A 15688-nucleotide genomic window follows, 5' to 3' on the forward strand; every position below is an offset into this window, starting at 1 on the left:
CTTAAAAAAGAGACGATAAATGTTATTCCTTTTATCCCACCTGAGGGTGTGACGTCCGGAGTGGCAGTAGCCATCTTACTGTTATGAGAATAGCGAAGTCCAAAGATGAAGGGGTCTTGGTCCTCGATGATATCTTTCAGCCAATGAACTAACCAAATTCAGAACTACTCTTCTTCCAGAATTATGTTATGTTGTAAATGTTCTTATTGTCAGGCTAATTTTACTTGAGGTTTCTGGTACTTGGCCTGCAGCCCAAAGAACCCTTAATACACTGTTCTAGGTGCTCATCTCATCTAATTCACTAATAAATTGGAATCTTTTGTTTGGATCCTCCTTTTCTTGTTGGAATTCTTCTCTTTTCTAGCAAGAGTCACCGCCTAGGTGATCCTACCTAGTGCTATAAATTCCATTACCATGTGGACACTCATGACTCCAGATGTAAATCTCCAGCCCTGACTGTCCAGCCCTGTGTACGCAACTGCCCACTCGAACTGCCTCTGGCACAGCCGATGGACAACCCTAACTTAAATGTCCCAAGCAAACTGTTGATGTGCCCTCTCAAAACCTTCTTCTTCTCCAGTCTTCTCTATCTCAGTTAATGACATCCACTTCTTGTACAGGCCAAAATATTGGAGTCAGCTTTTACTCTTTTCTTATTCCGTGGCATGAAACTCTTACTCTACATCTAATTTTTAATGTTATGTTCCAAACATTTGTTTCTTACCTCTTTCATCTCTCTCACTCTAGTCTAAGCCATGAATATCTATCTTTCTCCTTACGGGAGCAGCATCTCTTCCTGGCTCCTTCTGCTTCTTCTCTGGCCACTTGACAGTCTGTCCTGAGCATATCAGCGCAAGTGAGCATTCTAAAAGAAGTCAGACCTTGTGAATCCCCTGCTCAAAACCCTGTAGTGGTTTCCTGTGTCACTTAGAACACATACACTCCAAAGTCATTATGCTGGCCTCCAATGCCCCATATGTATTGGCCCCTAGACTGCTCTCCAACTAACTCTTTACTGCGACCATATGGGCTTCTTAATTTTCCTCCAACATGCCAAGTAAAATGACCTTCACACTTACCACTCCCCATTCTGGAATGTTCTTGCGCCAGCTAGCATCATGTCACATCATTCACTTTCTTTAGGCCTCTGCTGAACTGTCACCGCCTCCGAAAGAACTTCCTTTACCACGACCTAAACTAGCATTCCTTTTCATTCTTGTCTCTTTACTCTGCTTTATTTTGATTCTCGCAATTCACCACTCCTTGACCATAGATTACATATGTGTTTACTGCTTATTATCTGTCTCTCTGACTTGCATATGAACTCTGTGGGAGCAGGGATTTCATTTTGCTCACTGCTGGCTCTTCTGCGCTTAAAACAACATCTGGCACTGGTAAGATTTGCTGGATGAATGAATGGTTCAAATGCCACCATCCCCCTTATGATATAGCAGGGAGCTGAAGTAGAATCTTAGGTTACAGAGAAGGAAGAAGGGCTGTTAGGATTAGAACACAAACCTTGACTCTTCTGGTCCGGGGCTCTTTCTATTACTTTATGCTGTCAAATATATATGTGAATAAGCTCATGATTATTTTTTCTTCAAACGTAATTTGCGATTTTATAGGGAACAAAGCCATCAAGTATAGAAATGGGTCTCCAGTTAGGCAACTTGTGTGAGCAAGCTTGAAGGAAGATTGTGTGTGTATGTGTCTGTGTGTACGGGTGTGGAAGGTAGTGCTGGGAGGTGATAAAAGGTGCACAGGGCCTTCCTGGGTTTGGAAATCATATCACACCATAAAACCAGTCAATATGTACCCTGGACACTTCTTTGCCCTATAGCAAGGGCCATGGGTTGAGTAGATGCATCTTCACGAGGGAGTCAGCTTTCTAAGGATTTGGCAAGCAATAAGAGAAAGTGATTCATATAACCTTTTCCAGACTTTTAGATCTCAAAGTGGGTAGAAGAGAGATTAAGGAAGCCAATAGTAAACCTAAATGTGGGAGATTTGCCTATCATGTTGAGATCTTGCATGGATGTGTCTGATGCAGACTCTCAAATATGACATCCGAGGAGTAGAATGGGGAGTTGTGTTTAGTATCAGGGTCAGGTCTTTTAAGAACAAACCTCCTACCAGCAAATTTAGGTCAGCTTGTGATATTCAAATCAGATGAGAAGCATACGTGAAGGTGTTAACCAAGTAGCCTAGTTTGTTATATAAGCTAATAATTAAATCTACCCTTTATCAGTTACAGATGCCATGTTAAGTGCCACTAATGATAAAACCAATACCCACTGCTAACATTTATTTGTTGCTTATCACATGACAAGAATATTTCTAGTGTTTAATAAGCTCATCTGACCCCCATGAGGACCCTGGTGAGGGAGGCACTAGTATTTTCTACATTTTGCTGATCAAAAAGCTGAATTCTAGAGAGATTGTGAATTCCCTAAGATTGCTCAGCTGTAAGTGGTGGAGCTGGGATTTGAACTCAGGCAATCTGAATGATAGCCTGTGCTATATTAAATTGAATACTGTGCTCTCTCATCTAATGCTTAAAATTCTAGGAAATAGGTACTATCATCCCCTCTTTATAGTTCCTGCATTGTATTGCTGTAAAACAATACTGGGGCTTAAGCCTCTAATGCCTTTAGCTTGTCAATCTTGAATAAACTGGTCATCCTCCTTGATGGTTTGTGACTGAGAAATGTTTATAGTTCTCTATGCACTGAAAACTATAAAACATTGCTGAAGAAAATTAAAGAAGATCTAAGTAAGTGGAGAGATAGAATGTGTTCATGAATCAGAACCCTCAATATTGGTAAGATGTCAGTTCTCTGCAGATTGATTTATAGATTCAGCACCATCCCAATCAAAATCTCAGTAAGCTTTTTTGTAGAAATTGACAAATTGATTCTAAACTTCATATGGAAACACAAAGGACCTAAAATAGCAAAGGCAAAACAAAACAAAATTAAGAAAGAGAAAAAAATCTTATAAAAGAAGAACAAAATTTGAAGACTCGACTTACTAGAAAGCTACGCAAATCAAGACAGTGTGGTATTGGCTTAAAGATAGATCAAGGGAACAGAAACAACATATGTGGACAACTGATTTTTGACAAAGGTGTAAGGATAATTTAGTGGGGAAACATGTTCCTTCCAACAAATGATGTTGGTGCAATTGGATATCCATATATAAAATAATGAACTTCAATCCATACCTTCCATCATATAAATATGAACTCAAAATGGGTCAGAGATTAATGTAAAACCTAAAACTGTAAAACTTTTAGAAGAAAATATAGGAGAAAATGTGACCTTGGATTAGGCAAAGATTTTTTAGCTATCACACTAAAAAGCATAATCCATAAAAGAAAAAATTAATAAATAGGACTTCACTAAAATTAAAAATGTCTACTCTTCCAAAGACTATGTTATTAGAATGAAAAGTCAAGCTAGAGACTGGAAGAAAATATTCACAGTACATACATCTGACAAAGTAATTGTATCTAGAATAGATAAGAAACTCTCAACACTCAATAATAAGAAAACAACCCAATAAAAGAATGGACAAAATATACGAATAGTCATTTTATTAAAGAAGACTTACAGATGTCGAATAAGCACATGAAAAGATGCTAAATAAAGCCATGGGAAGATATCACTGTCCACCTATTTGGATGGCTAAAATTAATAGAAAAATCCAACCATACTTAGTGCTGGCAGGGATGTGGAGGAACTGGAATGCTCATGTACTACTGATGGACACATAAAATGGTACAACCACTTTGGAAAACAGTTTGTCAGTTTCTTAGAAAGTTAGGCATACATCTACCATATGACCTACCCGTCCATCCTAGGAATTTATCCAAGAGAAAAGAAAGCAGATGTCTGTACTAAAACTTTTATGCAAATGTTCATAGTACTTTATTTCTAATTGCTCCAAACCCAGAATAACGCAAGTAACTATCAACAGGTGAATGGATAAACACACTGTGGTCCATTCACACAAAGGAATACTAATCAGCAACAGTGAAAAGAGATGAACTATTGATACACACCACAACATGGATGAATATCAAAATAATTATGCTGGGTAAAAGAAGCCAGGAGAAAAAAAAGGGGGGTACATACTGTATGTTTCATTTATATACATTTCTAGGAATTGTAAACTAACATATAATGGCAGAAAGCAGATTGATGGTTTCCTGGGGATGGGATGGGAGTTGGAAGGGGCAAAATGTGGGATTATAAAGGAGCATGAGAAAACTTTTGGGAATCATGATTATGTTCATTATCTTGGTTGTGGTGATGGTTTTATAGGTGTATACGTATGTCAACATTATCAGAACTCTCACTTTAAATATGTGTAGTTTATTGTAGGCCAATTATACTCAATAAAGTTGCTAAAAAAAACCCCAAGTAGTTAATGTCTATGAACATAGGATTATATGTGTATGACAAGCCAGTGTGAGGGCACAAGAGTATAGAAACCCTTCCCTAGGTAACCAGGAGACAGACAGACAGACAGACACACATGCACACACACTAATCAAAAAACTTGTAGAGACTAGGGATAATGCTCTCAAGTTCATAGGCCATATTCTTTATTCCCTTCATCCCCGCCCTCTATGTACAGTTTTATATATTCCTGAGGTTTTGTAGTAAAGCCTTCTGAATTTATTTTCACTTCAAAAGGCTTTGTATGAAATCTAATGCCTTGAGTGCATAGGATTCCAGACAGAATTGTAGGGTGGGGAGTGGAGAAGGGACAGGGGTAAGATCCTAACCTATCACCCAGCAAGTGAGAGGTGCCACCTAACTTCTCAGCTTCTGGAAGCTGAATTTTGTAATGAGCTGTCAACGTATTTATCACCTAACAATTACTGCAATTGGATAAGGTGTGAAAAAACCTGGAAAACATTACTCTGTCAACTACCTGGTATCTTTGGTGAAGCTGTCTGTGGCGGGGTCCCAGATACAACTGAAAATCAGCACACAGCCTGTTAAAACGGTTTAGGTTCTTTCCATCCCTTTATTCTGCAGGCTGCTCCTGGCTTACAGTATAGCAATTGTTTTTCAGATCACTAAAGGCAGTAATATGATTAGAACATCCTGATCTTGACTTTATATATGGTTCAGTCAGAATGGCATGGGGCCAGTTCAACTACAGTTCAAGAAGTGCAGAGTGAAGCCCAAGCTGTTGCTAGGTAACAGTACTGTGCCCAGGTGCACTCCATAAGGTGGTATTTACCTTGAAGAAGAGATCACGGTCTAAGGTCCGTCAGGTTAATAAAAGTGATTTTGTTGGCATGCTTAAGGTGGAACCAGCTCACAGCATCAGACACAATTACAAGTAATTTAAAATAGTAAATACAACTGGCAGATAGACTGGAAAGCATTGAGGCAGCTCTGTCATGAGGAGCCACATTATCTCAGGGTTGCTTGATGTCCACAGAATCAGAAAAAAAGGTTTGGATTTCACCATTTTAAGATCAAATTCTAGACCATTTGACCTTAGAATGTTACTGTCAATGTCTTGAGGATTGTTGCTCATAACAGAGATTGTCTCATCAAGGAAACCATCATGCTTTGGCCAACAGTGCCAAGATCATGTCTTCTTTAGATTCTTCCATGCTGATGGACTGTACCATCCAGAGGGCCTCTATGACCCTCTGGTTCTTTTTACTGAATTTTGGCCAATCAGCTCCTTTCATTCACATAGTCTTCCTCCAAACGGGCATAATGCAGCCACTTAGTTTTCTGCTTACTAACTTATAATCACATGTACACCCTCCTCATTACTGTACCCCCAGATCAGTGGGGCTTAGGTTTGAGATGCTTTCACACACTTTTATTTTATATATAGATGGATGTTTTCTTGGATTCCTTCTACAACTGGCTAATTATATCCATTCTGTTTTACTAGTTTGTATACATTTTACTAGTTTAACTCTGAGAGTGGCCTTATTTCCAAGTTTTTTGGAGATACCTAACCAGCCTGCCTCTCTTGCTCACCATGCTGACCATTGATTTGAGTCCAAGATTTGCCATAAACTAGCATGTGATTCAGCAAATCCATTCGTCTCAGGTCTTCAATATGACTGTTAATAACTTGGGCACAATATATTCCCCAACTCACAAAGATGAAAATTTTTTTGGAAGGGGGAGCACTGAGCATGACAAACTGAGAATGAGGTAGAAAGATTAAAAACTAAAGGCACATGTAATTACCTTCTGCACCATTTTTAATACCTGATCTGTAAATCTAGGAAATGCCATTGTGTTTTGGTTGAATGAATAATATAATTTGGCACTCACTCTAAAAATCTAATTCTGTTATTATTTTTAAGATTTATTTATTTGTTTGAAAGAGAAAGAGAAGAGAGAGCATGTGAGCGGGGGCGGGGGCAGAGGGAGAGGAAGAGAATCTCAAGCGGACTCCCTGCTGAGCACAGAGCTGGATGAGGGTCTTGATCTCACAACCTTGAGATCATGACCTGAGCCGAAATTAAGAGGCAGATGTTTAACTGACTGAGCCACCCAGGTGCCCCAAATTCCCTTATTATTATTATTATTGTTATTTGATTTTATGTGATAAAGAAATGTTTAGATTAAATCAGCACCTTAATTTCCAGTCAAGTGACAGATTATTATTTTTATTTCTTTTCCCTCCCTAAAACTGAGAAAACTAATATGCATCTTTTAATGATTCAGTGTCAGAGTGAAAATTTGAAAATTCAGGCAAAAAATCCAGATATATAATCTTTGTGACGGTAAAGTCAGAATTAAAAAAAAAATAGGTATGTAACTGTGTTTTCAGTAGACATTGATCTAGATGGTCAAATGTGTGGCAAAGATTCATCCAGATTCCCACACAGTTTTTTCCACTAGTGTTCTCAACCTGTCAAGGAGACCATCCTTGCCTGCACCCATTTCCTTATTCTTATTTTCTGGAAGTCTCTGTTTCTTCTCACATTTGAACTCAACGGTGAGGAGGACAATCTTTCAAGACGTGTTTTCCATGAGCCAATGTGATGGTTGCAAACCAGGCTGATACCATCCAGAATTTCTCTCCTTATCAACTATCTCCACCCTATAAGCTCTCTTGACAGAATCAAGCACAATATGCAAGCCTTAATAGGTGACTTTTGGCCTCTGAATGAAGCATTACAGGGTATTCTGTCTCTATTTTTCTTGACTTTCCACAAAGTAATTTTATATCCTTAGGAGCCAAGAAGCATTTCCCGTAATTAAGGTTTGCTACTGGGACTTGCTCCTTAAAACCTTCATCTGTCCAGCTCTCAGACTGAGAGGACTACACCGGAATTGTGGGGTTTGGAGCAGGTTGGTCATAGTCCTCCTCACCCTGGAGTCCTGGATAGAAAGTTCTAGAAACAATGCTTCAACTGTATCTTGAGCTCTTATGAGACTTTTTATACATTAATTGGAATTACTAGGAATGGGCAAGAGGCCTTTTGGCCAGCATTGAACTGAGCTGTCACTGTAGCTCTGTGTAACTGGTGTTCTCTGGGTCTCAGTTGCTTCAGCTGAAAAACACTTGAAGGGACTGAAAGCAAGGGGCATCTAAGGACTCTCTGAGAAAAACACTATTAGCATCTTTGTACTTGTCAACATTTCTCAGCCTTCTTTGGGTCAGTGGAATGCTGGTTTACCAATTCTCCACTTTCCTGGCTTGCTTGCCTAAATGTCCCGTACCTTCTCTCTTTTTATCTACACTGCTGGAAGTGAAGGACCCTGAGATGGTGGGGCCACATAGTGGAAGAAGCCCAGATGCCTGAGGAAAGCTGCCCGAGAGAGCCAATGACTGTCACAGGAGTGCGAACGAAACTGTATTGTGCTACAACGCCAATATTATAGGGCTTACTCATTGCCGCAGCTCACCGCAATGTTACCCTGACTAATGCGTTCTTCCAGCCCTAAAGTTCTGTGTTTCTAAGAAATGGCAGAGTATAAGGCTGAGTCAGAAAGAGATTTGAATGCAAGAAAGAAGCACTAGATGTAAACCCACTGTTTAATTGGACGTTGTACTCAAAGACGCTTCTCTAAGTGGGCCAAGGGGAAAGAGCAGGGGGCTCTGGGTAATACTTAAAGGTTAGGGGATGCACAGTTCCTTTAGTGTAATGATGACTATGTGTGTTACAAGGCCCTGGTCAAACCCAGAGGAATATTTTTTCAAAGAGAATAAAGGCAGTATGTGAGGAAATGAGGACAGAGACCCCCTTCATCTCTAAGAACTCAGAATAAGTCTAACGACAGAAAGAGCTCACCGATTCCTGTACTTGTGGTGTTAGTACAGAGACGGTGAGTATAGAGTCACCTTGGACTTCTCAGTGATTGTAATACTTTCGTTGTGCTGCTTCTAGATTTTTTTTTTTTTTTTTTATTGTAAGGAAACTGGGACCGGGTCTGGGTGGCTGCTGATCATTTGGGGAAAAATAGACTGTTTCTCTCATGTTCTCAGTTTAATCCTTTTTCCGAATGGATTCCCACAGATAGTGTTTTCATCTTGACTTATTTTTACTGAGTGAAAGTACCATTTTCAAGAAACCCCTAAAGTTTCATATTTTAGAATAAGCGAGGCCTCTTTCTGTGGGAATAGAAAGCCACAGAAGACACTGGGAAACCACATGGCCCCACGTTAGATCAGGGGAAATCTGGTAAGGATGTGAAAGCCTGTCTCTGCTCAGGGGTCACTTTCCACGTTCCAACTCCTGTTTACTTTCTGGACCTCGGTCAGGTGTCTTTTCAACAGTAACATTTCTGCAGCGCAGCTGGGCTTTGTGATCCCTAATCAGACACAGAAAGACTTCAGCAATCCCATCCAGGGGAACTCAATTTTCCTTCATTTCAATGAGAAAGTTAAATCTCTGTCCAGATGGTGCTTCTTCGCAGGCCCAGCAGCTCTTACACCTGCAGGACACTTCATCTCTGAATATGCTTCCCATTTTCCAGACAAGCTCAGGGGATCTGCATCCCCCAATAAAATTCCTGTCTGCACTAAATTGCCTTGTAGTCGTGATTTATACTTCAATAAAACTACATCTTGAAAAGGAGAATGGGTTTGATTCTATAGCTGACATAATTTATGCATGTTTTCATGTTGGAATGCATAGTATTTATGCAACGGGAGAAGTCTATGGTATGTGTATACCTACATCCACAGAACTAATGACAATGAGGACAGCGGAAATGTCCCCAGGCATTTAAGCACTGGACCCCATTCCTATTGAGATGGTACCCACAGCCTCAAGCAGGGGGTCTCCAGATTCTCTGGATATCAGAAACCCCCATGGGGCTTGCTAAAATTATGCATTCCTGGTCTTCACCTTAGATCTCCTGATTTAGATTCACAGTGAATGGGGTCCAGGAATCTGTTTTGAGAATCTTTGCTGGTGATTCCGAACACACCAGAATATGAAAAACATTTTCCTTCAGGTTAGGAGATCATACCTCTATTTCTGGTTTGCAATTAGTTACCACCAATGAACTATTTAAGGAAATTCATGCTTTTTTGAATGCCTTCTTTATGTCAGGCATTGTGCCCGACACTCTTTTTTTTTTTAAAGATTTTATTTATTTATTTGACAGAGAGAGATATTTAGAGAGAGGGAACACAAGCAGGGGGAGTGGGAGAGGGAGAAGCAGGCTTCTTGCAGAGTGATGCGGGGCTAGATCCCAGAACCTCAGGATCATGACCTGAGCCGAAGGCTTAACGACCGAACCACCCAGGCACCCCTGTGCCCGACACTCTTAAGTACATATTATTTAAAATTTCCCAGTGCTCTAACAAAGTTGGCACAATCATTCTCATTTTGCAGAAGAGAAGTTGGAGGTTCAGAGAGGGTAAAAAATATTAGTAAATACTGAGGCAGAGAGTTGAACCCAGATCTCTTTGGTTCCAACCAGCATACATTTCCCACGAAGCCACATTCCCTGACTATTCTGCTGGGCTTTTTCTATGCACCCAGAATTGGGCCAAATGTTTTAGGGTTCATAATGGGTCACCCTTTAATCTACTGAGAGATATTATGAGAATTTTTTTTAAATTTAATTTTATTATGTTATGTTAGTCACCATACATTACATCATTAGTTTTTGATGTAGTGTTCCATGATTCATTGTTTGCGTATAACATCCTGTGCTCCGTGCAGTACGTGCCCTCCTTAATACCCATCACCGGGCTACCCCAGTAATACCCCCACCCCCCTCCCCTCTAAAACCCTCAGTTTGTTTCTCAGAGTCCATAGTCTATTATGAGAAATTTCTTAAGGGGAGGATGAATCTTTGAGGAAGAGATGAATCTTTTCATTCACTTGGGAAAACTTCTGCTCCCTTTATACTGTGGACATGAAGTGCACTGACAGGAGACCCCATTTGAGACTGAGCAATCTCTGAAGATTGGGTGATGGGCCACTCTCAAATGAGTCCTCCTGAGATTGTCCTCAGCTGAAGAGAGCCTCTTCATGCATGTCATACCCCCCCACCACCACCACACACACACACACAATGACTGGTCCGGAAAGGGGTATAAAGTCCTGGCGCCCTTACTTCCATTCCAGACAACTTTCCCCATGCATAGAAGGCTATGTGGTCAGCATGGGCCTTAACTATGTACTGTAGTCCAGCTCCCCTTCTGCCTCATCCTTCTGCCTTTGTTGCTTGTAGATATTCCTGAGAGCACCTTCTGTAACCCCCTGCATACCAATCTCCGTCTCTCCAGAGTCTGCTTCTCTGGGAACTTGACCTGTGATGTTGTTAAATCGAATTTTCCTTGTGGATAAATTATGGTTATGTTTGGGCGGTGTAACGGGCTTATTTGTGTCCCCCTCCAAATCCATACACTCAAGTCCTAACCCACAGTATCTCAGAATGTTAGGAGTTGGTTTAGATATAGGGCCTTTAAAAGAGCATTCAAGGTAAGATGAGGTCACGTGGGTGGGCCCTAAGCCAGTCTGAGTGGTGTCCTAATATCAAGAAGAGATTAGGACACAGACACATACAGAGCAAAGAGCACGTGAGGACACAGTAAGAAGGCAACCATCTGCAAGCCTCAAGGGAAACCATACTGGCTGACACACCTTGATCTTGACCTCCTAGCCTCTAGAACTGTGAGAAGGTAAATGCCTGTTGTTTAAGCCATCAGCCTGCAGTATCTGTCACGGCCGCCCCAGCACACTAACAAAAGAAGCTTTAGAGGTATTCTTCATTTCGGCCCCTATTCTTTCATCCTTACTCTCTAGGAATAACCTGGAAAGCTGAACAAGTTAAATTATCCATGAGGTGTACGGAGGAAAGGTAATAATTCTCAGGGCATAAAGTTGTCATATTCCCTAAAATAGGTCATATTTGTTTAAGGGCTGAGAAGAGAGCATGTGAATTCCTTCACTTTGTTGTATCTCCCTTTTTAGGACATCACAAACCTATGGCAGGTGTAAATATACACTTTGATGACCACTTTGGACCTGCAGTGAACTTGTCTCTAATGGGGAAAAAAAGGACACAATTTACAAGTCCTGTCAGTCAACACGTTTTGGCCATTTGTGAAGCAAGAGTCCGGTTGGATGCTCTTTCTTGAGATAAACCATCACAGACCATGTCCATCTGCCAGCTTCCTGCCTGAGTATAAAGGGGAGGAGGAAAGAATGCCAAAGAAAAGGTTTTTGCAGTTTAAAAGATTTTTTTTTCAGCGTTCTTATTTTTCTGAGCCAGCCCCATCATCAGTGATGCATTGGGAAATTACCTACCAGCTCTCTGACAGTAAAGCCAAATGAAACAACCCTGAATTGTCTGCCAATTTCTGTGGTGTAAATACCTCTACCATGGCCACTGTTGAGTTACCTACGTGAACTCACTGGGAAGGACGAGCACAGTCAGCTCTGGGGAGCTGGAATTAGCTGCCTCCAACATACCACTGATTCCTACAGAATCGCAAAGGGAGGCTGCCCGCTGCCCAGCCTCTCTGCAGCTCACGATGGCCCTCCGGGTGTGCACATGGACTCTCCGCCTTCCCTCCACGTTAATGTTTGCACAGGTAGCTTGGGGCTTGCTATCACTTGCTGAGTTGTTTGGTAAAGGGCTTGCTTTTAAGTGTATTTATAAGGTTAGCACAGGTTTCCCCAAAGGATGTTTCTGGCCCTGAGCTCACGGTGTCTTCATTGCGGCTCCCCAAACCAGGCAATCACAGCATCAGGGGCTCAGGAGAGCAACACAGTCCAGCCTGACCCAGATTCCTAAAGATTCAATCTCTCCCTCGGCCTTTTCTTACATACTGCTTCTTCCATCTTTTGCCTTGAGTGATTTCTTTGAGCTATGTAGACTTTATTTCCTATGTGTTGTAGGACTCTGAGTGTCACTGGAAGCCTCTATCGAGGGTTTAGAATATGCCAAACACAAGTATAAGCAATTTGCATGCTTCATCATCACAACAACCCCTGCAAAGAGGTGCTCTTCTCACCCCATTTTATATATGAAGAAACTGAGGCACAGAGAGGTTAAATAACTTGTTCAAGGTCCTACTACTTGTGAGTGTCAGGGCCGGGATTCAAATCAGGCAGCATTGCTTCAGGTCTGGATCTTTAACCAGCACGCTGCCCCCCAGACAGCAGGAGGGATGTATCCCTAGAAACCATTGATGACAAAGAACCAATGTTCCTTTTTGCTGTTAGGTGATACTGATAATGGCCAATTTTTTCCATTCTATTTAGTCTAGTATGAAGTTACACACAAGTGTGTACGTGTGTGTGTGTAATATTGACATACAGTTCAATAATGACAAAAAAAAAAAAAAGAAAAACCCAAACAGAAGTGATGGAATTAATGATCTCAAGGACCCTTGGACTCTGAACATAGATGATTCTAAAGTAAATGAAAGATTTCAGGTGGTAGAATTGTCTGGTTTTCAGATCCAGAATACCGAAAGTTGAGAATCAACATGTATTTGAAATACCACAGTGCTAATGTTCATTGCAGGGACTCAAATGGAATGAAATATTGGCTTACATTCGAGAATGCTAAGGTTTTTTGGTTTTTTTTTTTTTCTTTCTTTTTGTCTTAATTTAGTGAAACTGGCTGAGTAGGTCTAAATAAATGAGGAGAGACTATTTCTGTTTCACTCTTCATTAAGAAATTAACATTCATGCTGAGCGACTTGAGGAATCACAAATAAATGTAACATGCTCCAGTTTGAATTCTTACAGGAGTCCTCCCTTATCTGTGAAGCATACATTCCAAGACCCCCAGGGGATGCTGGAAATCGCAGAGAGTACTGCACCCTATATGCACTATGCTTTTTCTCATACGTACATGCCTGTGATAAAGTTTGATTTATAAATTACACACAACAAGAGATTAACAAAAACAGGAATCCAATAGAATGATTATAACAATATACTGTAATAAAAGTTATGTGAATGTGGTCTCTCTCACTCCCAAAATACCTTGGTGTCCTGTGCTCACCCTTCTTCTTGTAATGGTGTGAGATGGTCAAATGCTTACGTGAGATGCAGTGAGGTGAATGGCGCAGGCATTGTGACATAGGGTTAGGTGAGTGTCATCAGAAGGGGGATCATCTGCTTCCAGAACACGGTTGACCACGGGTAGCTGAAACTGTGTAGAGCGAAACCCTCCGTAAGGTGGGGACTACTGTCATTTGGTGTGGTTGAAGCTTCTAAAGTGTCCAGTTCTGTGACAGATTTTTGTCATGGGATCTGGGGACTAGGGGACTTTTAAGAGGTCATTATTTTAAAACACTGCAGTAATATAGCAATCTAGTTTTTTAAGACTTCCATGCAAATCCTTTTATTTGTCATTGAAATGTTTTAAAAAACATTTGTCATTTTGCTTAACTTATAGCCTTTCTCCCAGAAATGAAATATTGGGCCCTTTTTGGATTGACATGACTGTCCAGTTTCTTTCTTATTTGTACTGATGGTTTGTTCTCCATGGGATTACAGACAACAGATTATGGATCTCAGCATATAAGGGAATTAACCTTTCTTCTTCTTCTTCTTTTTTTTTTTTAAGATTTATTTATTTATTTGAGAGGGAGAGAGAGAGCAAGGGGGGCGGGTAGAGGAAGAAGAGAATCTTTAGCAGACTCCAAACTGAGCACAAGAGCCCGACTTGGGGCTCTATCTCATGACGCTGAGATCACCACCTGAGCCAAAATCAAGAGTTGGGTGCTTAACTCACTGGGCCACCCAGGCACCACTTATACTTTCTTCTTTTGAGCACAAGTTACTTAAATATGCATTTTCTCATTTCATTTCATCCTCAGGACACTCTCCCTGTCTCCATTTTATAAATTCGGAGACAAAGACTAAAAAAAGTCAAGTAACTGGCTCATGGTTACTCAACTGCTAAGCATCAGAGTGATATAAATCCAGCTCTGCCTGACCCCCCAATGCCACCACACCACCCATGCCGCTTGCTTCCATTACAAGTCAACTAACAGATGCATTACATATCAATTCTTTGACTTAGCTTCCATAAAACCTTTAGAAAGCCTTGGTTAGATAGGAGAATGGACCATTTTAACCCTAACCTCCACCTCAGGCCAAGCTGACTTTCTTGCGGAACGGCTGAATGGAAAAGGAACCGTTTAATACAGATTGGCAGATGGAGAAATGAGGCACCAGGGAATTGGCTAATCTAACCTAGGGGATCGGCTTCTGAAGAGTTCGGTGAGTGTAACTTCCAGACTTGCTTGCGCACTAATTATACTAAGGGGAATATTCTACCTTTATCCCGGAAGATTGCTTCCCCTGAGATTGAATGGAAGAGGATTTCCTGTGAGCATCAGCGTGTCCATCTCAAACGATTCACCTACCAGAGCAAAATCAGGTGGCCCAGAATCAGTCTTTTAATTCCAAATATTAGTTACCATCCCGAGTGAGGGTTGAATGCCATTTGGTTTATTGTTTCAAAGGAATGAGTCTGGGTTGAGCCGGACAAAAGAGAAAAGGATGAAATGGACGTTTTTCCCATCACTACTCACCATTGCCCACATTTTCCCAGGTGCTTCTCTCTGTTATGCCAAGGAATGTGGGAGCTCTCGATCTTGAAAAAGACAATTCCCGTCTTAGTCTGCTGACCGGCTTCTTTCTTTTCATAACTTGGCTTAAAGAATACACGATCTTCTCAGGCCAGTGTGTGACATTATGGAATTCACAGCTTCTTGAATCTGAAAAGAAGTTTAAAATGTGTAAGTGGGTGAACACTGACAGAGGCTGAGACACTTTTTATCACTTAAGGATGGCATCAGAGCACCTGGAAAAGCCAAATCCATAGTCCCATGAATGGAATCCATCTTTCATTCATTCATTCATTCATTCATTCAATCATGCCAGCAGGGACAGCATCTATGGTACCCTCACCCTGCGCTGACCTGGAATTGCAAAGATGCAGAAAATGTGGTCCTGTCCTCAATGACTCCACAGTCTAATAGGACAAACCAAAAAGACACAGTTCCATAAACTATTATAGGTCCTCTGATTAAATATGAAGTGGATCTGGGGAGGTCACAGAAGGAGGGAGAAGGTAAACTTTGGGTGGGGTCTTGAGTGTTGGGTAGGTATTTGCGAGGTGCTTCTTATTGGGGCAGAATGGGAGAAGTGAGCGATCCTTCATTATCTACAGTCTACAATTTTAGTCCTGTCATTGAC

At 41.0% G+C, this 15688-nt stretch overlaps 1 protein-coding gene across 2 annotated transcripts in view; it reads right to left on the minus strand.

Moving 5' to 3' along the window:
* NEDD9 (neural precursor cell expressed, developmentally down-regulated 9) overlaps positions 1-15688 on the minus strand; it is a 177699-nt gene that overhangs the window by 96961 nt on the left and 65050 nt on the right. Inside the window, exons 2-3 of one of the 2 annotated variants that reach the window (XM_028107392.2) lie at positions 15022-15207; positions 13521-13631 (exon numbers count right to left, since the gene is read on the minus strand). In XM_028107392.2, coding sequence (XP_027963193.1) covers positions 13521-13631; positions 15022-15033 — 123 coding nt within the window. In that variant the 5' untranslated portion in view covers positions 15034-15207. The remainder of the gene's footprint in view (positions 1-13520; positions 13632-15021; positions 15208-15688) is intronic. The other variant, XM_028107393.2, reaches the window with a different exon arrangement.

The sequence above is a fragment of the Eumetopias jubatus genome, unplaced genomic scaffold, assembly GCF_037043125.1.
Source record: "Eumetopias jubatus isolate StellerSeaLion01/CBP00866 unplaced genomic scaffold, mEumJub1_p1.0 scaffold_6, whole genome shotgun sequence".
In the NCBI taxonomy this organism is placed as follows: Eukaryota; Metazoa; Chordata; class Mammalia; order Carnivora; family Otariidae; genus Eumetopias; species Eumetopias jubatus.